This window comes from Leucopleurus acutus (assembly GCF_964270905.1).
Source record: "Leucopleurus acutus genome assembly, chromosome: 8".
Lineage (NCBI taxonomy): Eukaryota > Metazoa > Chordata > Mammalia > Artiodactyla > Delphinidae > Leucopleurus > Leucopleurus acutus.
Genome location: NC_139151.1, coordinates 68,416,078 through 68,441,668, shown reverse-complemented (window position 1 = coordinate 68,441,668; position 25,591 = coordinate 68,416,078). Strand labels below are relative to the sequence as shown.

Genomic DNA, 25,591 nt, shown 5'->3' with positions numbered 1-25,591 from the left:
CCAGCATCAAATTCTTTAAGCTATTTGACCATTGTCTATATGCATTGTAATTTTTCCTGGAATCTATTTCTACACAGTGGAACTACAGATCATAATAATTATAAAAGGAAAGCAAAATGTTTGCAAAATTTGCATTAAATATGCCATTTTTAAAAGACTACAGGATGCTCAAGCTGTACAAGTTTGATAATATTAAATATTTAGCAGGGTGTATATTTATGTGCCTTATAGTAAGTCTGGGATTTTATCACCTGTGTATAATAATAAAGTGTCTATTTAAAAAAAAAAAATCAAAATTTGCCTGTTGGTGAGTTTGTAATTAGATAACAGAGTGAAACCACCTAGCTTATGACCAGAAAGCATGTGAAATTGTATCTTTGCCACTGTATTAAGTAATATTATGGACTGAATTGTGTTCCAACAAAGTCCATGTGTTGCTTTGCTGTATACTTGAAACTAACACAACACTGTAAATCAACTATACTTCAATTTAAAAGAATCCATGTGTTGAAAAAAATAAATAAAATACTATTGGATATTTGCAGAAGGGCTAACATAGTCTCCTGAAATATGTAAGCTATCTACCCTGATGCATAGAACATGCTAAATTCTCTGTTTCTGCAAATTTTGCAATTTTTTTAATTAATTTTTTTGGGGGGTATAGTTTTATTTAATTTTTTTAAAAAAATTTTAATTAATTTTTTATTGGGGTATAGTTGTTTTACAATGTTGTGTTAGTTTTTGCTGTACGGCAAAGTGAATCAGCTATATGTACACATATATCCCCTCTTTTCTGGATTTCCTTCCAAATTTTGCAAGTCTTGTGTTGATATCCATTTAAATGAACAGTAAACCTTAATCAAGGAAGGGAAAATAATCCTTAGGGGCTTGAATGTCAGGACTTCCAATTTTCCTCTTCCCAGCACCTTTTCCTCAGGTTCTTCCCCCTTCCAAGAAGGACCGACTGACAATGTGGGGAAAAAGAGTGTGGGCAGAGAGGAAGCAGAGTCAGAGCTCAAGAGCCCTGCCAGTTAGTCAAAGGTCAGCACGGAAGGGACTGTCTGTGAGAGGACGAGGAAGCTGACTTCTCTTGAGCCAGCTGAACTAGATGGCGGCCAGTCTCTATCTCCTCGCTGGGCTGGAGTCGAGTCCCCACGGTTTTATGGGGCCCCATAAAGACAAAAATGCTCTGTAGAACAGGGTCTAGCTTCACCTTTTTAGGTGAACAGGCCAGGTTTCAGCCGGGGGTCAAGGGAGAGAGGACAGAGAGGACCAAACTGGCATGTGCTGCTTCAGAAACTTACAGGCTTATTTGGAAAGACTGAAACTAAATAAAGACTTCTTATTAGCATAGAACTAGAGTTGTGAAATCTAGTCAAAGGGTTGTGTGCAAGGATGCTGGGTTTTTATACATATACTCTCTCGGTGATGGGGAAAAACAGTGAAAAACCACATTCTAATTAGGGGAGAAAATTATTGTTTTTCATAAATTCGTAACATTTCTCATGCCAACAATTTTCTTTTGACACTAGAACACAGGAATGATGCTCCCAAGTTTTTGCCCCCCTCCTCAAATTGAAAAGGGAAGTAAAATTCTTTTCTCAGAAATAAAATGCACATTTAAAAAAAAAGAGCATTAAACTAACATTAGATGATTTATTCTAAATGATGTTCCCCTTTAACTGGACTTTTCTTCAGATTTTCTAAGAAGAAAAGTTGACATCTAACTCCATGTGTCAGTTTCTTTTTTTCCTTTGTAAAATTTTTTCTCACATTTACTTTCTGGTGGGAGTAGTATTTTATTGTTCTGTGAAAATCCAATTGCAATCCATCAGTTATTATTATCAGTTATTAGACATTTATGGTCAGAACTGATGGACCTTTTTGCTCTTTCTGCATTTAGATGATCTCAGCTTATATTCTGGAAATGTGCATTAAACCAGAAGTGATATCCTATCGCCCCTGAGGACAGATCTTTCCAAAATGCCTGTCTAGCTCACTGTGTTCTTCACAGAAGGGAGAATCCTGAGGACTGGGTCCAACGGGGAGGAATATTGCCCAAGATGGCCTGAGACAACATAGCTGGATGGCGAGTCCCAATTTTCATCATCTTAGTTGAAGAGAGACAAGGTCGTGGCACAGAAGACAACCTTCTGCATTTGAGAGCCAGGCAAATGCACAGAAGCAAGTAGTAAAGCTGAAACCAGGGGAGTGAAGGTCTGAACAGAGCTAGGCGGATGGAGAGGGTCAAGGGAAGGATTTTGGTTCTGAAGCCACAAACCGGAAGCAGGTGCCAGAGTGCCCTTTTTTTTTCCCCCCCCCGGTACGCGGGCCTCTCACTGCTGTGGCCTCTCCCGCCGTGGAGCACAGGCTCCGGACGCGCAGGCTCAGCGGCCTTGGCTCACGGGCGCAGCCGCTCCGCGGCATGCGGGATCCCCCCGGACCGGGGCACGAACCCACGCCCCCTGAATCGGCAGGCGGGCTCCCAACCACTGCGCCACCAGGGAAGCCCCAGAGTGCCTTTTTATGTCAGCTGTTGAGGTCAGTTCTGCTGCTCGGAGGAGCCACCCAGCACTCCAGGCTAAACGCTGCAAAGCACCAGATATATCAGATCTATTTTTATTCTCTCTTTTATATACTTTATTTTCATCTCAGTACTCCATGGTTTTTTTATCCTTTCATTCTTCCTTCTGTGGGTTCCTGTTTTGTTTTTGTTTTTTTTTTTAATTTTACAATTTTATTTATTTTTTTATACTGCAGGTTCTTATTAGTCATCAGTTTTATACACATCAGTGTATACATGTCAATCCCAATCTCCCAGTTCATCACACCCCACCCACCCCCCTCCCGCCACTTCCCCCGCTTGGTGTCCATACGTTTGTTCTCTACATCTGTGTCTCTATTTCTGCCCTGCAAACCGGTTTGCGGGTTCCTGTTTTTAAACTCCATCCTCTACAGCTCTAGGCTCCTTTTTGGACTTTTAAATTTTGTTTTCTTTAAGAGTGTTGTAAAAACTAGCACTTTTGCTGTTTTTGTTTTTGTTTTTCTTTGTTCATGTAGTCTGATCTGGAAACCAGGACTTTATGTTGGCCTGGATTTCTCAGGTCTCTAATCAACTCTGTGGAAAGTGGAATAGCTTGGCAACAGGCATAATAATAATAATTAAAAATAACAGTAAGCACAGAAATGAGATTCAAAAATAAGAAGGAAAGTGACATAGGCTTTCATCTGAAAATATCTATTCTGGCCAACGGAGAAGCACCCTTACAAATCAGTTAATTACATCTCTCTATGTAGAGAAAAGCAAAACCATAGGGAAATTCTACCTTCAAGTGTAAAGTTTGCTTTGTGTATTACCTTCTGGTGAAATTCCCAAACCTTTGAAAACCCAAGATGAAAACAATGGCTGCCTCTAGAAAGACTTCCAAGGATACTTTTAAAACAGAGTAGGTTTGTTTTTCTGGTACAACGACTTCAGAGAAGTTCTCACTTAAATCCATGCATGGTCATTTTATATCTCCCATTTATGCACGCTTGTTTGCTGAACTTAAGTCTAGTGAACGAGTTATTTTAAAAAATACTTTTTGAAATTACCCCCACCCTAAACAGCAGGACTGCTGTGTGTATACTAATGCTCTGGAAAGGCACAAGTCAGGTATTGGGTGTAGGCACAGGACAAACCGCATGGTCTGCCTTGGCAGCCCTGTCCTCACCTGCAGGCTGCCCACACACACACTGTCTTCCAAACGGTGCTCCTCTGATGCCAGATGGCTGACTGAGCTACTGTGGCAGGGAGCCTATGGGAGGGGAGGGAGGAGGGGATGTGGATAAAAATTTTATAAACTAAACTTCAAGCTGAAAACTTGATTTACCCTTTCAGCCCAATTCACATTGGAAGTCCCATCTTTTCTTAAAAATCTTGGACACTGAAGAGTTAAAAGGGTATGGAAGCTGGTGTAGCCTGGGGCTGTCATCCAAGGCCAGCAGCAGGAAGGGTTTGGCTCTGGCTAGGCTACAGACAGGCCATCTGGATGCAGGGAAGGCCTAGAATGCCAGAAGCAGCTTTTCTTTTTTGGTGTTTGGCTTCATTAAGTTCAGCCTGGGGAGAGTCTCTTTGGTTTAAGACCCAAACTGAGAGTCTTCTTTGAACAGGGATTTGATATTTTGAATTTTATATAAAACAAACACCCACTACATATACTCTTCCAGCAAAGAAGGTCATGAAAAGCAACGTCCTCGATTAAACATATTTTAAAAAGGATGTAGACCAGATTCACTAGACTTATAAATACATAGAAGCTATGTGTAGTCTTTAAATAACTTTGCTAGGAATAGATAAATCTGGGTAGGTTATCTGAGGAAAAAAAAAATTCTATTTTTTATATAGTACCGCTCTGTGACTCTCATGAAGAATTCTTTGTTTTTCCTATAGTTCACTTGGAAAAGCAGTTTCACCACACTGAAATTGCTTTTAGGTCTTTAAAATTATCTTCTTTCTTCATTTTTATTTTCTATTTAATTATATAACATTTGGCATAACGTTAACGTGGGCCAATTGTAATTCCTTTCACAGGAAATTTTTCTTTATTAAAATTGAGAAAAACAAAACTCTGCAGGGAAATTATAGCAACTTCCTACTCTATATCACTCACGAACATACACTCTGTTTGGAAACCACCCTCTTTAAGAGATACGATCTATTCTTCCCTAGCTATAGCAGTCTGTGGTGGATTTGTATGTGTTACTCTTAACAATGAAAGGAAAAGGTGAATGTAAATTCACTTGGACAAAACAAAGCAGGAAAGAGAATATTATCCTTAAGAGAATTCTTACCTTAAGGAAAAGAAAATGCACGTATCTTTCTGGGTGGGGAAGGTGAAGGGGGGAAGGGATGGGTGGGGATTTTTTTCTCTCCAAGGCATTAATTGCCACCTAGCAGCAGAGGAGGGAATTGCGCACATAACTTTGGACTTCAACTCTAGAAAATATTGGTGTTAAAGGGCACATTACTTTTATTATGATCTAAGGAATTACTAGCCTACTGGTAGACTAGGGATTGACTTTTTTTCTCTCTTGTAGCGAGGAAAGAAAAAGAACTATAACAAGTGAAAAATTTTGCCTTATTTATAAGAATGCTCTTTCCACTCTAAAATGTCTCTATTCTTTTGTTTCTCAATGGTTACCCTTGCCACCTCAGCAACAGGCCAAAGGAAAAGAAATTCTGAAGCCACTCTGACAACAAAAAAAGGCTGGCTTTGGCCCATTAAAGGAAGAAATGCCTGTTTTTAATATAGAAAGTAGTTTTCCAAACAATCTCAGAGTTATTTCTATGAAAATGAGATCAGAATATATTTTATTTTGTTAGGGCAATAAGATGCCATCTATTTTGAAAATTAAAAGACGTTTTTAAATAAAGGATGAAATAATTTCCAGATCAAATGATTATTCAAATGTGTTAAAGAAGGGCGTCCTTATTTCAAACTTCACCAACCATGTTTTTATTTTTGTAGCAGTCAGCCATACTAAATGCCAAAACTTTAAAGGAGAGTCTCTATAATTGTGTTTCATAGATCTTGGCAGCTAAATAAAAGTACCTAAAATTTTTCAAAAGAGATTAATGCAAAATTAAACAGTTAAGAGGACTTCAAAAACTAACAAGTTGAAAAACCTCTCGGCTTTACTCTTGGCTAAAAGTGTATCTTATTTAAGGTATTAGATATGGGGGGAGGGAGTGGTTCACTGTATACTTCCAATTTGTCACTTTTTATCCAAATAAATAGCAGGCATTGCCACTATATTGATTATATGAGCATATTATCACTAAGGAAGTCAGCAACATTTTGGAAGACAAATGCTGGTTTTAAAAGTAATAATAATAGTAGGTAATATTTACTGACTATTTACCATGTGCCAGGCAGTGTGCTAAGCACTTTAAATGAGAAATTCACTTATCACAATAATCATAAAAGATACTGGTCAATATGATCTCGATTTTACAGGTTTAAGCAACGAGAACAAGAACAACAACAAAACAAAAGTTCAGAAAGGTGAAATAAGTCATTGAAAGTCTCAGAGCTTGTAAGTAGCTAGGCTTAAATACAAACCCAGTTCTGCCTTAAAAGTGGAATGCCCCAGCTTTCAGTTCTTGGAATTCTCTCCTATCTATTCTCACTCCAATCTCATGGCTCTGAATAAATCTTCTACGATGATGACCCCCAATTTTGGATCTCCATCCTGGACCTCTCCACTAAACTCCAACTCATATGCCAACTTACTACTCCGTATCTCCATTAGAATGTCTAAGAGACATCCCAAACTTGAAATATACAAAACCATATCCATCATCTTTTCCCCCAAACCTACTCCTCCCATCTCTCCTTTGTCACATTTCATTGCAACTTTTTTCTTCCATTTGCTCAGGCCAAAAACGTTAGCCATTTTGAAACTTCTCTTTCTCTTACATGTCACATCCAATCCATTAGCAAAGCGCTGTTGGCTCTGTCTTCAAAATATACCCAGAATCCAACTACTTCCTACAATCTCACCATTACAACTCTGGTCCAAGCCATTGTCATCTCTCACTTAGATTACTGTAGGCTTGATCTTGTTAACCTCCTTGGCCCTTTTATAAAGTCAGTCCTGAAATGTCTCCGTTCAAAACCCTCTAGTAGCTTTCTATCTCACTCAGAGTCAAAGTCCTTATTGTGGCCTAAAGGCCCTATCTTGTCTGCAGCCCCCAAACCACTTCCTCTCTGATTTCATCCCATACCACTCTTCCTCAGGAATTTTTGTCTGTTTTGTTTACTGAGGTATTCTCAGCATCTTAGTAATAATGCTTGGCATATAGTAAGGTAATCGACAAATATTTGTTGAATTAAAGAGAAATATCTGACTCGAAAACCTTTCCTTTTCATCATTCCCTTCTATGAGTATATTGGTGGCTTTGTGAGTTGAAGGTGATTGGCTGGATTATTCACAGTGGCTCTTGTATCAGAGCCCCACTTGTAGACGGATAGAAGAAACATTTTGATCTCTTGGGGTTTTAATGGCTTTAGGCTCCTTTAAGCATGATTTAAAGATTTGGCTCAGGGTACATCCTGATTTTTAACCAGCAGTTGCAAAATTGATCAGTAAGGGTATTTTGCAGAAAGAATAGGCCAGAAAAGTGGCACTACTCTGTTTAAAGACCATTGTTAGTCACTTCAGGATTTTTTAGAATTAAATAAAAATAAATTCGAATAAGAGCCAAGTTGAAACTTTCCTATGCACATGTAACATTTATTGTTACTCAACTATCTAGATGACATTCTGTAATAATTTCTTAATTTCTGGAAAAAAAAAAGCATTTCTCAACAACTCAAGTATGCCAATGGCTTTTGTACAGGCCTGTCTTTTGGTCACACACACTGAGGAGGAAAATTATCTTATATACTTTAAATAGAATTCTAAAGTGTTAATCTTCCAAATTATGTCTATTAATTTCAATTTGCTCTATCCCAAGCTTTAGCTCTTACCCAAAGAGAATCTTAGCTTCTGAGTATCTATTTAAAAAAAAAAAAAAAAAAAGGTTGTAGTGGATACAGATAAGGCTACCTTTAGAGTGAGCTATCTAAAGGCTATCAAATGTTGGTTAAATAAATTATGATACATTCTTATGATGGAATACCTTCCGGTTATACAGACATTTAAAAGCATGTGACATGAAGAAATGTTTGTGATGTAATGTTTAAATTAAAAAGCAGGTTAAAAATAAGCATATATAATTGGATACAAATTTTTGTGGCAGTTTATTTTGTTGAGATATTAATTCTATGTTTTCTCCTATCTCCCTGCTTCTTGACCCCATTCAAGCAGGTATCCAGACCTCAGATTCCTCTAAGGCAAAAAGCAAAAGCTGCATGGAGACAAATATAGGCTCTCCCTATATTGTGAAATGAGAAGGGGAAAAAAAGAAAGGAATGCCTTTGAGGATGACGTGGAAGAGAGATTCCTCAGGATTTAGGAGATGGAAGCCCATAAGTTGAGTGAACATCTAAGACTCCTGTCTTGCTCTGTGACAAAACCTCAGAGAGGAAGGCTGCACCTGGGTGCAGGGGGTGCCAAATTCACTCACTTGATTCCGGATTCTTGAGTTCTCAGGGTGGTAAGAAATACTGGAGTCCTCAGACCTGAAGGGAAGATGGCACAAAAGGGAATCTCAGCAGTAAATCAATGTGGACAGACGACCAAATAATTTGAGGTAATTCCAGGTATTTCCACAATGACTAAGGCCCTAGAAACTTTGTACAATCCTGGATGGAGAGGAAATGCTCAATAATAACTGAGATTGACTTTCTTACCAACATGGCAGGATGAGAACTCAGGGTTAGATTCATGTTGATCTAAAGAAATGCAATATTTCTTTCTATGGAATGAGTCACACCCCACAATATGCATATGCACACAAAGACAATGTACTATATATTATAAATATTGGAAAATGTATTATCAGGATAATTTTCCTCCCTTCTTTGATAGATATTATTGTAGGGGGAAAATGACTAAATTTCTAATAGTAATTTTCTCTACCTAGTGGATTATATGGGATTATTTTTCATACTGTCTGCATTTGAAAAAAATTAAAATAAATGTATATTCCTCTTATAATTGGAAAAATATAAAACCAACTGTAAGCTGACTTCTTTCCTATATATTTGAACAGGTAGAAACAGGAAAGGGCATATATCATTTTAGGTTCTATTTTCCAGCTATTTCAGAGCCACCAATATTAACGTGCTTAGAAGTATAATATAAACTAAACTTCAAGAAAAGATAACAGATTTTTCTCACATTAAAAAAACTGGTGTATACCTCCTGCACCCTGTAAAAACTGAAAATATTTTTGTATCTGTCAGGGTCCCAGCAAGAAACAGATGGCACACTCAAAAGGGGCAACTGAGAGGATATAATCAGAATGTGAGGAGGGAAACAGCAAGAGATGATGCAGTGTATTTATTATCCCAACCTGGCCAACGTGGAGGGAGAGAGGGTAATACACTAATCTCTGTCTCCTACTGCCTTTTGATCTCCTGCTAGTGCTCTCCATCAGCTGAGCTCAACCAGAAGCCAGAGGGGAAGGGAACTTGCTGATGTAACCTCTAAAGGGTGACACAGATCTATAGGGGCAGCAGAGAATATCTGGCACAGTGACATTAAAGTACAAGTAAATCTGTCATTTTGCTATAAATATTTCCAAATTTAAAGATTTCTACTAGAAGAGTACTATAAACAGAGTTTTGTACTTTAATCTTTGAATTGGAATATCTGCAATATATTTGGAATTATCGCTACTGCTAAAGTACTCTTACTCATCCACGAATTCTAAACTTTATTGAGTACCTAGCTTGTATGATACATTAGATATATATATTATACAAACAAATATAGCACAGTCCCTGTCCTCCAGGGGCTTGATTTACTAGATGGAGACAAACTGTAAATAAATAAGTACTATTGTTATATGTGTGTAGCAGGATGTTAAAATGGGACTTTCTGTCTCAGTTTTGGCTGAGGCTCTAAGGAAAGTAAAGTGCCAACTATTCCCACATTCCACAGTAAAGTGGAAGACCACCAAAATTAGAAATTAAAAAACAGAGGGGGGCTGCTTTTGCCACTTTTAACTGTCTACCCATTTCCTCACTTCATGCCTAGGGCGAGAGGCTTTAATGGAAATTAGATATAGGACCCCTAAGCTGGGCGTCACGGTGGTGGATTAGTGTCTGGCTTATATCTGAGGAACTCATTCATTCAATACTTATAGAGCACTTATTAAGTATAGACACTATTCTAGGCACAGGTGACTACAGAGGTGAACTAAATAGATGAAAATCCTCTGCCTTCATAGAGCTAACATTCTAGTGGAATCTAGGCAGCAAGAAATTTTGGTTGGCTAACTGTGAAGATGAGTTTTCAATTTTGTCAAAGTCTATACTCCCATAGATGTGAGGCAAAGCCATTCCGTGGGTGTTTCTTTCGGTTAGATATGGGCTACCGGCGAGGATCAAGTGGAAGTGTGAGGAGACCTCCACAGTAAGAAGCTGGAGGTGTATACAACAGATGCTAGTAACTGACACTGAACTTTAGACGAGATGACATATATTTACCCAAGTGCAAGTGAGGGACTGTTTACATTTGCTCACTGGGGATGGAAGTGTTTCCAAAGAATGCATAAAGTAACAAGTCAAGTGTAAACACCTGCTGATCTCAGAGAGCATCAACAGAACTGTACTAGCCATGTTAAGAACTCTCTTGCCCTTTCCTCTATTTCATCTGGGGAGAAGTAAGGCCACCGAGTTGGTGGTGGTGGGAGGGGGCATGAAGAGAGATTTTAGGCTGGGACATAGAGAAGAAGTCAACCATTCCCCTTTCACCATGGCAGGCTCAAGCTGGTTAGAGGAGGGAAAGGGCTTTGCTATTATCTGCCAGTTATTATTATGCTGGACTTATTAACTACTGATCTGAGGCTATTGAATTGCCTAGTTAACTTTTTTTTTACTTGAATGTCAGAAGAGTCATGATATTTGTGCCATATTTCATTCACAGAGCAGGGAAGAAATAACTCCACAGTATGTGTTTTAACATGTGGTGGGAAAGTTTTGTGCAATTGCACCCTACATATCTCATTTGGCAGGGAGCTCCTACAAATCAATGAGAAAATGAGAAAATAATAAATTGAGAAAAGGAATTAAATGGCAATTCACAAAAGTAACATAAAGAGCCAAGAAATATATGAAAAGATTTTTTTATTAGTAATAAAAAAATATAACTAAAATTACAGCAAGAGTTTTTTTGGGGTTTTTTTCTGCCTATCAACTTGAGGAAGGTAAAAAGTTCGTACACTATCCAGTATTGGTGAAGGTATAAAGAAAGTGTATTCTCAGGCACTCTAGAAAATATACTGATATAGCTTTTCATTTTTTTTTTTTTTTGCTATTTAGCCATATATATCATGATTGAAAATGTGGGTTCCCTTTGGACCTGCAATTCTATTTCCATGAATTCATCATAAGGAGGTAATCAGGAAAGTACACAAAATGTGTGCATGTACAAGAATATTCATTATAGTTTTGTTCTTTTTGGTTTTTTTTTTTTTTTTGCGGTACGCAGGCCTCTCACTGTTGTGGTCTCTCCCGTTGCGGAGCACAGGCTCCGGACACGCAGGCTCGGCGGTCATGGCTCACGGGCCCAGCCACTCCGCGGCATGTCGGATCTTCCCGGACCGGGGCACGAACCCGCGTCCCCTGCATCGGCAGGCAGACTCTCAACCAGTGTGCCACCAGGGAAGCCCTACAGTATTTTTATAATAGCAAAAACTTAGAAATAATCTAATTGCCCACCCATAGTTAAGTAAATTATTGTATTTCCACACAACTGAATACTACACAACTATTTTAAATAATATAGATTATTACTTATGGACATGTGAAGATGGCCACAACTTTTTATGTCTAGTATAAAACAGTTTAATATGATTTTACTTTTAAAAAAGATATATTTATTATATATATGTGTGAGGCACATGAATATATAGAGATATGTAGAAAAGAACTATCAAAATGTTTATGTGCTATATAATCATTTTAAATGATCATTTATTTAATCATTCATTTAACACTATTTATTAAGCTCTTAATATGTGCTAGGCATTATGCTAGGTGCTGTGAAAACAAAAGAAAACAATGTTAATTCAATCTGCTAAACTAATAGTGATTTTGAAAAATGACAACAAGCAGTACTGGTGAGTTTAAGAAGGGGAGCACTCTCCTATACTACTGTTGAGAATATATGTTGGTAAAACATTTCTGGAGAGTAATTTAGCACTTTTTATGAAAGACTTAGAAATACCCATTTCATTTGACCCTACAATTCCATTTTCAGGAATTTATTCTAAAGGAGTATAAATGTACACACAAAAAATGTCAAGCAGCTCATAAATGAGTTGCTTGGGAGAGGGGTAACCTAAATATTAAACAATGGGGATTTGGATAAATAAAGTATCATATGTTCACAATGCAGAATACTAGGGAGTCACGTTTAACCTAGAAAATGTTTAACAGGAAAAAATGTCCAAAATATACAAGTGACAAGGTTTAAAAACAAGAGTGTGGTACTAAACTGCTCGGAACTTGAGCAAATCACTTAAATGATCTGAGTCTCTTACTTCATCTGCAAAGCTTAGATACTTAAGGACCCTCTCAACTCTTACCTTTCCTGAGTCTAGGTACTCATCCTTTCTTCTTTATAAAGAAAATAAGTCATCACTGGGAGTCGGTAAATGTTAGGTTGGCAGCTTATTGCAGAGCTGTCCTAAACTATTTCATTTGGGGATTTACTAAAAGATTGCTCACAAAAGAGAAAATACGTGTCTTGTAAGAAAATGTCCGCCTTTTTCCTTAGTAGCCTAATCTTTCAGGCATCGCGCTTGATTCTGAGGGCACAGAAAGACATTAGTGCCCTCGAAGAGTTCAAAGTCTCTTGGGCGGAGGGAACCAGTAATGACGTTAAAGAGTGATTAAACGACAACAAAGCCTTGAAAGATGAGTTCTCCAAGGAGTAGGGAAAAGGATTCCAAAGTAGAAAGAAAAACATGTCTACAAACAAGATACTCGAGGAAGAGTATGGTTCACACAGAGAAACGAACCATTATTTGTGGCCTTTCTTGCAGTCTCGTTCTTCTCACACTACACAACACCCCACATCTCTGTGGAAGCTGAAGGAGAGGTTGAGCCGCACACTCGCTCACCCGGAGTCTCAGGTGCATCTGGCCTGGTCGGTGAGAAACTGGCGGGAATCTGCAACACACAGGGAACTTCACTGAGGACCCAAGAAGGGCGACTTGGTAGTGGCCGCCTAGCAGCTCTTAGCTGCCGCGGGGACACCTGTCCCGGGGTTTCCCGCCTATCTCAGTTCCTCCTGCTTCCCAGGCCCCGCCCACTCCCGAGCTCGCTGAGAGCTTTGAGGGCGGGGGAGCGAGGGAAGCCTATCGACATCTCTGGAATAGACTGCTCTACCCTGCGCCACCGCCTTCAAAGTCCCGCAGACTTCTCTGTAGATCGCCTAGCGGAAGTTTAGGCAGCGCTGCTCGGTCCGCGGGTTTTCAGGAGGCCGAAGCCAGCCTCGCGCCGGAACCATGGTGAGTAGGATTCCGAGGTCAGGCTGGGTTTGGGCAGAGGTCCGCTGGCTGGGGTTGGCGAGCCGCCTCGCCTGTCATCCTTAGAGCGGCCCGAGGCCCCGGGCCATGGGAACCTTAGCCGAGTGGAGGGTTCAGGCAGTGATTCAGCATCTCCGGCCTGGCCGGGAGAGGGGAGGTCGGTAGTTGGTGTGGCCTTTTCCCGGGGTTTGTTTCGCTTTCCACCGGGCCTTGAACAGTACCTCCTCGGACTACTAGCCGAGTTCGCCCCTCAGTTTCCTTCAGTCGAGTAGATTCCGAGCGGTCCAGAGAGGCCCCTAGTGCTCTGTGTGGGAGAAAGGGAAAATGGGGACTTGAGATCTGCCTGTACTGCCAAGTGCGGACTTGACCCCAGGGTTTGGGTTCCTGGACCGCGTTCATTTTCCAGGTGGGTCCCTCTGTAATCTCTCCCTCAGAGCTCGATCAGAAAAGGCCCTTTTCAATCACTGTGTCCAGTCACCTAGTTTTACAAATGAGTGAACCGAAGCTGATAGAAGTGATGGAATCAGGGTTACAATATAGGGCTCAGGGCTTGCAGACCGATGTCTGCCATTCCAGCCTTCAGCTTGCTCACCACCATGATTAGTCTCCCAAGTACTGTGCTGGTGGACTTGTTTTAATACCGTCCTTAAAGCAGTAATGGGTCTGTCGCTGTGGCTATTTGTGTCCGCTTCTAACTTCCGGGGCACATTGTGTTCATTCATTCAGTACGAATGTTTCAAAGGCACTGTTTTAAGCACAGTGAAGGTTCAAAGATAAATCAGACATGTCCCTAATCGTAATATAAAGCAGAAAGGGACGCGTAGATAAAGAACTGGTGGGAGTATGTTTTGGGATTTGGGGAGGAAAGATGGAGAAGACTTTAGGAGGTAGACATTTGAGCTAGTTTAGGGAAAAGTAATGCTTTTGACCATTTATTAAGGTCTGGTATAAGGGAAGAGCATAAGCAAAGATAGGAAGGAAAGTGGACACATAGGAACTTTAGTAATTGACTGAACCTAAAGCGGGTGCTATGGACAGTGTTAGAATTGTAAGATAGGTTGGGAGCATAAGTCCCATCTAGATTTGCTCTCCCCTACCCAACTAGCTCTTTGTAAATGTAAAACTGGTTTGCAGCTGAGTACAGTAGTAATCTTCCAATGAGGTTGCAATAACAGTCTTTTGTTAATGTTAGATGAAAACAGATGGAAGAACATTTTTTAATGATAGATCTTGTTAAGATTTGGGATTTGTAATGTTCTCGTGTTAATAAGTCTTTTTTCATTTACTTTCAGTTTCGCAACCAGTATGACAATGATGTCACTGTTTGGAGCCCTCAGGTAAAATGTTTTATACTATTTCTATGAAGTGGTTTTTGGTGGCTGCAGTGTGTTTAGAAACTTATGGGATTGTGGGCAGTGAGAAAATGGAATATAATCACTTTAGACTTTTCTGAAACCTAAATGTATCATAAAAGTAAATTTCCTAGTTTTTTTGTTTGTTATTTATTTATTTATTTTGGCTGAGCTGGGTCCTAATTGCGGCATGCAGGATCTTTTTAGTCGTGGCATGCAGACTCTTAGTTGCAGCACGCATGAAGGATCTAGTTCCCTGACCAGGGATCGAACCCGGGCCCCCTGCATTGGCGTTTTACCCACTGGACCATCAGGGAAGTCCCAAGTTTCCTAGTTCAACTATGTTCACCTGATTTTGGGGATCTCTAATTTTAAATATATAAGAGGGTCTTGTAAGATGACTCTAAGGTATGTTGGGTTTTTTTTTTTGTTTTAGGGCAGGATTCATCAAATTGAATATGCAATGGAAGCTGTCAAACAAGGTTCAGCCACAGTTGGTCTTAAATCAAAAACCCATGCAGTGTTAGTTGCGTTAAAGGTAAGTAAAGCAGTAAATATATCTTCTTCCTTTAGAAAACAACTGTCAAATGTAACTTTCACTATATAGAAAATAAAATTGCAAACTTGTTTTTCTGTCTTAAATAATGTCTCTATTTAGAGAGCACAGTCAGAACTTGCAGCTCATCAGAAAAAAATTCTCCATGTTGATAACCATATTGGTATCTCAATTGCGGGACTTACTGCTGATGCTAGATTGTTATGGTGAGTATGATCGTGGAAAACAAAAGAAACATCCCTTTGATTCATAATTGATTACATTTCTAGAAAAGATGCAGATATTTTAAGAAGTTGTCTGCCAGAGTGCTTATAAGTTAAGATCATGAATACCTTAATGGATTTGGAGTCAGTTACTAAGTATTCCATTTCTTGATCACTGCAGTATTAATAGAATTAATCATATTAATATTAACGCTTTTGAGAAGTCATTGAATAATGTGTTACTTGATAACTCAGTATATATTGTTTGATATCAGGTCTGAGAAGAGCTTGACACTTTTTTCAGGTTTCTAAGGATCAGCTGAACTACCCTTGCTTTCTTTAACACATCAGTATTCATTTGACATTTATTTTTTGCAAAGCTCAATACTGGGTACTGCAGGGTATACAAAAGTGAATCAGACATAGATCTCATCTTCTAGGAACTTAAAATCTAGTAGAATATCTGTAAGGTAGAAAGTGGAGAGTAACTGGTGTATTTCTGTGAGAGACCAGAGGAGATAAAGATTATTTCTAGTTGAGGGGCATTGTGTAAATGAAGAGGTGGGGCTTTGGAATCACACAGTCTTTAGTCCGCACTTTCAGCACTTAGTCTGATATTGATCTAGTCACTTAATCTCTCAATTTTTTTAGTGTTTTTTCTAAGGTTACTGATAAATAGCCTGACATGTAGAACACTTAACACAGTGACTTTTGTTGTGTATGTTGGGAGGTGGGAGGTAGTTAGCCAAAAGTAATCTCTTAAGTCTGTGATTTAATTAGGAAAGAAGGAATATAAACACTAAGGGAAATAATAATGTTTAAAATTTTTAAGTTATCTGGCAAGCCCCCTGCTCTCTTAGGTCAGCAGTATAGTGACGGCATTATTAGTGACGGTTTCTTTTAGCTGTTGAAAATGTAATATATGTTGTGCCGTCAAACATTTTATTTAACCCAATCTGTCCAAAATATTGTTGTGTCACAGGTAATCAGTATAAAAACTTTATTAATGAGATGTTTTACGTTGTTTTTTTGTACTAAGTCTTTGAAATTTCATGTATATTTTGTACTTATGGTACATCTCAATTCAGACTAGCCACTTTTTCAGTGCTCACTAGTCACATGTGATTAGTACCTGCCATATTGGGCAACGCAGTTTTAGACAGCCCTGGGAAATGGACTTAAACGAAAGTAGAGAACAAGTAGCTTGGTTCCTGCAGCCAACATTTGATCATCAGATGTGACATACACATAAACTAGACAAAGCAGCATGAAAGAAAAGTACATATCCATTTCTTGTTTATTCTCTTAGCTTTAATAGTTAGGCATGAATTTCCTTTTCCCCTGTGTTATACTTGCTTGAATCTTGTCAGGTTTAAGAGTGAGACTCAACAGTCTAGTATCTGGTATCTCCTCTAGAGTGCTGCTTATGGATAGAAGTAACGTTGGCAGGACATGTTAACAGTGCCGTACTATGGATTCTAGTTCTTGTATTTGTTTTATTGGGGAAATTTTCATCAGCTTTCAAGAAAAAAAGCACTGTCTTGTTAACAGTGGGAAGGGTAAGAGAAGAGACATTGCTCTTTTTCTCTTGCTCAGCCTTTTCTTCTCTATTCTATAAAGTGCTCTGAGACAAAGGTTATCTAGAACTAAGGAACATTTTAGTCATAAACATAGTAAGATTGTGAAAACTTTAAGGTTAGTCATTTAAAATTTAGAAGGAAGAGTTGGTATAAAAATGCATGCTTGTGGCCATGTCTTTGTGGTTCCCTTGTATGGATGTAATTCATGTAAATGTCTGGAAGAAAGCAAAAAGAAATGAAATTATTTAGAATAACTCTCTGTGATTTGAAATTACTAATTTTTCTTGTTTCTTTTTTAGTAATTTTATGCGCCAGGAGTGTCTGGATTCCAGATTTGTATTTGACAGACCTCTTCCTGTGTCTCGTCTTGTATCTCTAATTGGAAGCAGTATCCTTTTTATTTATGCATTTATTTTAGCATTTATGGATGTGGACTTTAAAGGGTTTTGATACTTTATCCTTATGTTACTTATTAGGGATATGATAATATATAACATGGGTAAGATTGTGAAAACTTTAAGGTTAGTCACTTTTCAATAGCGGAATGTTTAAAATTTTTAGAAGGAGAGTTGTAGGAAGTTTTACCATGGAAGAATGGGTCTAAATAAGAAATTGGGCTGCTCTTTTATCAGCCCTTATAGATAAGCAATCAATATTTTCCAGATACAGATAAGCCAAATTTCAGAAAAACTAAGCATCATTTTTAGAGATTTAAAATTTTTTATTGGTGGTTCTAGATGTTCCCAAAAAATCCTTGCCTCTTATATCCAAAATGAATGAGATTCTTTACATCAGAGAAAGTCATTTAGGTAGCACTCACTTTGGATTTGGTGGATAGCCAAACATTTTTTTATAATAAGCCAAATAAATATTTCTTTTATTTTCTTCTTCTTGTGGTGGATTATGCAGCAGTTAAGAAACCAGAGTTCTTTGTTAATAATGTTTAATTTGAAAATAAAGATAGTACTTTATACCTTGTTAGAACAGGCTCTTTAACTAGTTTAAGAAACTCAGATACCAACACAAAGATATGGCCGGAGACCATATGGTGTTGGGCTGCTTATTGCTGGTTATGATGTAAGTTCGTAGAGTATTGTTATATTTTAATGATTTTTTAAAAACTGACTAGAAGTTTTCTAATTTTTAGCTCAATCAAAGTGAAGAATTATGTAGTGTATTTTTCTTCTCTTTGTAGGATATGGGCCCTCACATTTTCCAAACTTGTCCATCTGCTAACTATTTTGACTGCAGAGCTATGTCCATTGGAGCCCGTTCTCAGTCAGCTCGTACTTACTTGGAGAGACATATGTCAGAGTTTATGGAGTGTAAGTGATTTTTTTTTCTTGTCCCCTCCAGTCTTTATGTAGTGAATAAATATAGTATTCTAAATGAAGAAAAATATCTGCTTTACAGAAAGAATTTTTAAAAAGATTAAACCCATGAAGTGTATATTATTTCTGTCACACATGCTAGCTTTTACTTTCTCTGGCTACCACAGTAATTTGAATCATCAGTAGAACTTTTTCAAAATATAAATATGTGTCCCTGACCTTGAAGATTCTTGATTCAGTTGGTCTGAAGAAAGTGTGCCCCAGCCAGAGTTGAGAGCTACTGTACTAGCTACCAGTTGTAAGTTCTGTTTACAACTTTTAGTTTTCTGAGATTCTTATTTTTAGCCACACAGACATTCTGCATTAAGTAGTCCATAAATAAATAAGAAGTCAGTGTAGCTGTGGGAAAGAAAGGTAAAAGATGTAAGGTGTGGTGATAGGTCAGGTTTTTGAGTAGTTTGCTTATGCAAGGCTCTTGGATTTTAACACATGCTTTTTATGCATCTATTGGGATAATCATATGTTTTTTTTCCCCCCTGTATTCTATTCTGGTGTATTGCATTGCTTTTGAACATTAAACCAGCTTTGCATTCCTGGGATAAATCCCTCTTGGTCATGGTGTATAATATAAATTATATATATATATATATATATATATATATGTGTGTGTGTGTGTGTGTGTATATATATATATATATATAAAATGTTTATATAAACATAAATGTTGCTGGATTCAGTTTGCTGGTATTTTGTTGAGGTTTTTTGTGTATATGTTCATAAGGGATATTAATCTGTAGTTTTACTTTCTTGTGGTATCCTTGTGTAATTTTGGCATCAGGGCCAAAACTACACAAGGATAGTTGTACTGGCCACATACAAGGAGTTGGAGGCTCCTTTTATAAAGAGCAAATACAGTGGTGAGCATTCCACAGAATACATTATATGAAACTTTGATCTGTATCATTTGTGAATCAGGATTTTGATTTAACTTATAGCATAAGAAAAAGGTAAATTCAGTAACAAAAATCAATTATCCTCTCATTAAATAAAATAATAGCAATCTAATAATAGATTATTAAAAGATTATATGGCCAAACTTTAGACTTTTGGGTTTTTGTATTATGATGTATTTAGTATGTGACAAAAACCATGATTTCAGACTATAGGGCTGCCAAATAAAAGAAGCCTAGCATGAAAATGGAATTAAGAAATAATTATTAATCTATTATATTTTAGGCAATTTGAATGAACTGGTTAAGCATGGTCTGCGTGCCTTACGGGAGACACTTCCTGCAGAACAGGACCTAACTACAAAGGTAAATATCACATTTCCCAATTGTAGATACTAACATTACGGTTTAATCATTTATCACATAAATGTAAGTAATAGAGAAGTTTGTGTACTTACAGTTCTTCAATTTGCGAGTTGGTCGCCTTGGCTCATTCTCTCACTTTAAGATGTTCACTAAAAGGAACTGATTTTGAAATGATTTTTAAACATTTCTTTTTGGTATAAAGCAATAAAAGCAGTATGTCTGAGGTACAATATTCTTCATTTCTTCAAGAGGTAGGAATATCGTCATATTTTTAATTCAGTGAACAAATATGTACATTGAGCACTTACCACATGTAGGCAGTAGGCGTTGAGAATATATAGTAAACATAACAAACATCTTGGCATTTTTGGGACATACATCCAAGTGGGGGAAGAGAGACAGTATAACCACAAGTAAATTATATAGGATATTAGAAGGTGATAAATGCTATAGAAAAAATAAAACAGGTTAAGAGGAGTAAGAGTGACCAATAGGGTGTAAGAAGGAGGTGTGGTGGGTATAATTTAAAATAGAGTGGTCAGGGATGGCCTCACTGAGAAAGTGAAATTTGAGGGAAAGATCTAAAGGAGGTGAGTGAGTGAGCTATGCAGATGTCTAGATCAGTATTCTTCCAGGGAGTATAATTGCAAAGGCCTTGAGTCCAGAATGTCCCTAGTGTTTGAAGCAAGGAGGCCGGTAGTGTCAGAGTCAGTGATCAAGAGGAAGAGAAGGAATGAAGTCAGAGAGGTAATGGAGGCCAGATTGCATATGTCCTATAAACCATTGTAGATGCTTTGGATTTTACTCCCAGTGGGCTGTTAGAGTTTGAACAGAGGAATACCATGGCTTGATTTAGGTTTTAAAAGAGTCACTCTGGTTGCCGTTCTGAGAACAGATTGTAGTGGGGACATGGGTGGAAATAGTTTCAAGGTTGTTACAGTAATTCAGGTGAGAGATTGTGGTGGATTAGAGCAGAGTCATAAGAGTTGGAGATGATGAGAAGTAGTTCAGTTTTGCTTATGTTTTGAAATTAGAACCAAAAAGGTTTGCTAACAAATTGGTTGTGGGGTGTGAGCTTAAAAAAATAAATCAGGGGCTTCCCTGGTGGCGCAGTGGTTGAGAGTCCGCCTGCCAATGTAGGGGATGTGGGTTCGTGCCCTGGTCCGGGAAGATCCCACGTGCCGCGGAGCGGCTGGGCCCGTGAGCCATGGCTGCTGAGCCTGTGCGTCCGGAGCCTGTGCTCTGCAATGGGAGAGGCCACAACAGTGAGAGGCCTGTGTACCGCAAAAAAAATAAAAATAAAAAAAAATCAGGTTTTTGGCCCGATGAGAGGAAGGAGAGATTTATGATTTACTGAGGTGGATAAGACAGTTAGAGAACAGGTTTTGGGGTAAGGTTGTGGAGGAAGATCAGGCGGTTAGTTTAGGACTTAACAGGATTTGAAATGCCTCTTGTTTGTCCATTTGGTGATAAAGAATAAACAGATATCAGATGTTCACCCCCTAGAGTTTGGTCTCCACCAAATGGTCTGTCCTAGAGTACAAATGTTGGAGTCTTTGTGTAGAAATGGCATTTAGAGACTGGCCTGGATTAGATTTCTAAAAGAATCTAATAGTTAGACAAGAGGTTTGAAGACTTGGTTGAGGGCACTCTACCCTTTAGAGGTTGGGAAGCGAGTAGGAATCAGCAAAAAGGACTGAGAAAGGTGACGAGGAAGGTCGGAGGAAAACTTGGAAAGTGAGGCATCCTTAAAAGCAAATGAAGAAACTGCAGTCATCCCTTGGAATCTGGGGAGGGATTTGTTCCAGGGCTCCCCCCCCTTGGATACAAAATCTGCAGATGCTCAAATCCCTTATATAAAACAGCATAGTATTTGCATCTTAACCTACGCACATCCTCCTGTATACTTGAAATCATCTGTAGATTACTTATAATACCTAATACAATGTAAATGGCATGTAAATAGTTGTAATTGCAATGTAAATGCTATGTAAACAGTTGCCAGTGCGTAGCAAATTCAAGTTTTGCTTTTTGGAACTTTCTGGAATTTTTTTTTCCCAAATATTTTTTGTTTTGCTTTTTTTTTTTTTTTTTTTTTTTTGCGGTACACGGGCCTCTCACTGTTGTGGCCCCTCCCGTTGCGGAGCACAGGCTCCAGATGCGCAGGCTCAGTGGCCATGGCTCACAGCGGCCTAGCCGCTCCGCGGCATGTGGGATCTTCCCGGACCCCTGCATCAGCAGGCAGACTCTCAACTACTGTGAAGTTGAGAGCCCCCGAATATTTTTGATCCATGGTTGGTTGAATCTGAGGATGCAGAACCCACAGATAGAGGGGCCGACTGTCTTTCAAAGAGAAGAGAATGAAAAATTGCCAATAGACCATGGAAGATGTGGACTGGGAATTAACCATTAGATTAGCAGTGATGTCTCTGGAACTTGACGATCTTAATGGAACGGTGGGGTAGAAGCCTGATAGGAAAGGAGTCAGGAGAAAATAAGAGGAGAGAAATTGGAGACAGCTCTTTGGAAGAGATTTTCTGTTGTGGGTCCAGAGAAATAGGGTGGTGGCTGGAAGGGAATGTAGTGAAAAAGTGGTTTTTTTATTGTTTTGATTTTTTAAGATGGGAGAGATTACAGCAGGTTTGCTGCATGGGTATAAGAATAATCCAGTATTAAGAAAAACATTTATATAAGATAAAAATGAGAAAAACTGCTAGACCAATTACCTTGAACATCACACAGGTGGAAAGGTAGGCCTTAGAGAGGAAATTGGGCTATTAATTCCCAGTAACAGGAAGGGAGAGAATCTAGGGACATAGATACAGGAAAGAGTGAATACTGTGGGAGCTTGTGAACATTCTCTTCTGATTGCTTCTATTTTCTCAGTGAAATAGGAGCAAGGTTTTAAGCTGGAAGGAGAATGGAGAATATTAGAGTTGTCCAGGGAAGAGGAGATTGAATGATCCTAGGGACCCGTATAATACAACAACCACTAAAGGCCTCCTTGAGGTTAATGATCGTTAACTAAAGTGAGATCAGTCAGCATATTATAAAATCCATTTTGTTATAATGAATGGATAATTAATATTTAATATGTCTATGAAGACTTTATAGCCTGCATAATCTTTTTAAATACTTTTTTCTATTATGAAAATAATATTCTTTCAAAAAAATTAGGAAAGTACATTAAATTTTTTTAATTTGTTTAAAATACCTATAATGCCATCACTCCAAGATGACTGTCTTTTAAAATTTGGGTATACAGTTGACTGTTGACATTTACAACTTGGAAAAGGTTGCTCAGGTATCTGGCTTCCTGATTTCACATTTTTACTGAATCATAGAGAATGCCCTATATATCCTTAATGCCTCAAGTTTTTGCTGAAATTTTAATCTTACGGGAGCTCTTTTGCACTGGTTAGCATTCACTGAACACTTTAAGAATTGCTTTTTAATTTTTCCATGTAGAACATAGTTCCAATCCCCTAAATTCAACACTTTAGAACCCAAAATTTATTTCCCTAAGAACTATCATGTCTTAACTTACACATGAAACAAATTAGATTATTTCTTAGAAGTTAGGGTTACTTCCTAGCAAAGCGGTTTGTTCCCTCACACTGGTCTTTGCATTCCCATTATGAACAAAGTTGCAAATTTCTAGGTGACATAGACCTTTGGAATTATTCATGATTATCAAAAGTGAATATTAGGAACTTCCCTGATGGTTCAGCAGTTAAGACTCCGTGCTCCCAATGCAGGGGGCCTGGGTTCGATCCCTGGTCAGGGAACTAAATCCCACATGTCTCAACTGAGACCTGGCGCAGCCAAATAAATAAATAATTTTTTTTAAAAAGTGAATATTAAATCTGCAAATTACAAAAGTTTACTAGTTTTCTTCTTCCTTTTTTCCCCAAGTATTTTTTAAGTCTCATTCAAGTGCTATATAAATTTTTACTCTGCTTTTTTCCATGCAACATTTTATCATAAGCGTTTTTCCAACCTAAATTCTCTTGAGTTTTAATTTTTACCTTTTTTTTTTCCCCTCAGAATGTTTCCATTGGAATTGTTGGTAAAGACTTGGAGTTTACGATTTATGATGATGATGATGTGTCTCCATTCCTGGAAGGTCTTGAAGAAAGACCACAGAGAAAGACACAGGTATATAACTAATTATAAGCAAGAGACTTCAGTTCTATTGTTCCTGCCATGACTGTGTAAATCTACCACTTTTGTCTTTAATTATTGAGATAGGCTCATAATTCATGTGGCAGTGGGAAAACTAAGAACTGACTAAAGTAAAATACTGAGGGGTCAGTGATCTCCATAAAACACAAAAAGGGTGATTTGGTTACCCATTGCAGTTTCTCACTTCTGTGGGTTGATGGGCTTAGCTAGATAGTTCTTCTGCTCATCTCATTTGGGGTCTCTCAAACGTTCCAGTCAGTTGAGGGAGTGGGGCTGGAACATCCAAGATGGCTTTACTCACGTGTCTTCTTTACTCATACTTGCTAGGTATCTTAGAGGGACAGCTAGATGGCTGGGACCTCTGCTAGGATCGCTGGGCCTCTGTCCACGTAGTCTCAGGGCCTCTCCTTCACCAGAGTATCTCTAGCAAGGTAGCAGCTCAGAGGTTGCAAAAGTTCAAAAACTGAGAAGTACAAGCTGCCAGGCATTCTTAAGGCTGAGGCCCAGGGCTGGCACAGCATCACTTCTGTACATTCTGTTGGTTAAAACAAGTCATAGGGCCAGCCAAGATCCTACCAGAGTGGGGACTGAGAGAAAATTCATTGGGGACCAGCTTGGGAAACTAAGTTGGCTCTTCACAAATATTGAGAAAAGGATCAAAAAGTATTGGTGAATCTCAGGTTAAATACTAGCCTTTTTTTGTTGAATGTTTAGAGTGCACATTTGCTTTTGTAGATGCTTTTTTGATAGCTGTGTAATTGAAAAGAAAAAGGTCATGAATTTCTTCTACAGCATGAATTTTTTTTTTAACATGTTGGTATTTGGAGGAGCAAGATTTGCGTTATTTAACTGCTATTGGTAAGAACCAGCACTGTTGGGAAGAGCGCAGTGGAGTACCATACAACTGCTTTGTTTGAAAATATTTTTGCTGTGTTCATTAGTGCTAAAGAGGAAAAGAATGTCTAAAATGTGCCAGTATTTTAAGGCTAGTAGTGATAATAAAAGGAAAGCCTTTATTCTTGATCAAGACAAATTACGATGAAACGCTGGAATTGTTCAGTGATGCTTAGGTTTTCAGAACTGTAAAATTGTATCTATTTTTTTAAAACCCTTTGTTCAGAAATTTTAATAGGGCAGTGAACCAAAATTGAGTATCCAAAATGTCTCCTAACTCCTTTTCTCATAAATTTTTTTTTATAATGCAATGTTTATGATTAAAAGTATATATTGGTCAAGTGTTCTTTTTACATATTTTCTTTTTTCTTCCTCTCTTAAGCCTACTCAACCTGCTGATGAACCTGCAGAAAAGGCTGATGAACCAATGGAACATTAAATGATAAACCAGTCTATATATGTATTATCATACATGTAAGAATGCAGGAACACGTATTGATGACAATAACCTATACTTTGAACCAAAAGATGCAGAATGGTGGAATGGTATGTTTTAGGAATCAGTCCAGATGTGAGTTTTTTCCAAGCAACTTCACCAAAACCATATAATGGGGTGCATTTTCTTTAAGAGCGTCTCTATAATCATTTTCTAGAAAGTATAGTTATCTGAACTAACGTTTTTATATGAAGAACATATTGTCTTTGTGGTTTTAAAGACAACTGTGAAATAAAATTGTTTCACCTGCTGATGTATTGGTGTTTTGCTTTTTAAGCAGCTTCAACTCTAAATAGTAGTCTGAGATTACAGCTGTCATCATCATGTGTGGTCACCATGTTTGCCAAATTAAATTGCCTTATTTTTAGTGACAGGAAAAATATTACCTCTTATCTATAACAGCCTTATACTAATGCCCCAGTGTATGGACTGGCTGCATGAGAATCCATGGAGATTTGGTCCAGAATACAAATTTTAGGGTTCAACCCT

The 25,591-nt window shown here is 38.2% G+C and overlaps 1 protein-coding gene and 1 long non-coding RNA gene across 3 annotated transcripts in view; one reads left to right on the top strand and one right to left on the bottom strand.

Annotated features, from left to right (window-relative positions):
- LOC309964648 overlaps window positions 1–12,896 on the bottom strand; it is a 40,230-nt gene extending 27,334 nt beyond the window's left edge. For both annotated transcript variants that reach the window (XR_014326357.1, XR_014326358.1), the window contains exons 1-2: window positions 12,680–12,896; window positions 8,114–8,168 (exon numbers count right to left, since the gene is read on the bottom strand). This is a non-coding gene — a long non-coding RNA (uncharacterized lncRNA). The remainder of the gene's footprint in view (window positions 1–8,113; window positions 8,169–12,679) is intronic.
- A 189-nt stretch (window positions 12,897–13,085) lies between these two features.
- On the top strand, window positions 13,086–25,181 carry PSMA1 (proteasome 20S subunit alpha 1). Its single transcript, XM_082845752.1, has 10 exons — window positions 13,086–13,171; window positions 14,482–14,526; window positions 14,978–15,079; window positions 15,200–15,303; window positions 17,180–17,268; window positions 17,887–17,957; window positions 18,076–18,205; window positions 19,448–19,527; window positions 23,575–23,685; window positions 24,989–25,181. The coding sequence occupies exons 1-10, from the start codon at window positions 13,169–13,171 to the stop codon at window positions 25,043–25,045; spliced, it is 792 nt and encodes a 263-aa protein (XP_082701878.1). The 5' UTR covers window positions 13,086–13,168; the 3' UTR covers window positions 25,046–25,181.
- Window positions 25,182–25,591: the final 410 nt, after the last annotated feature.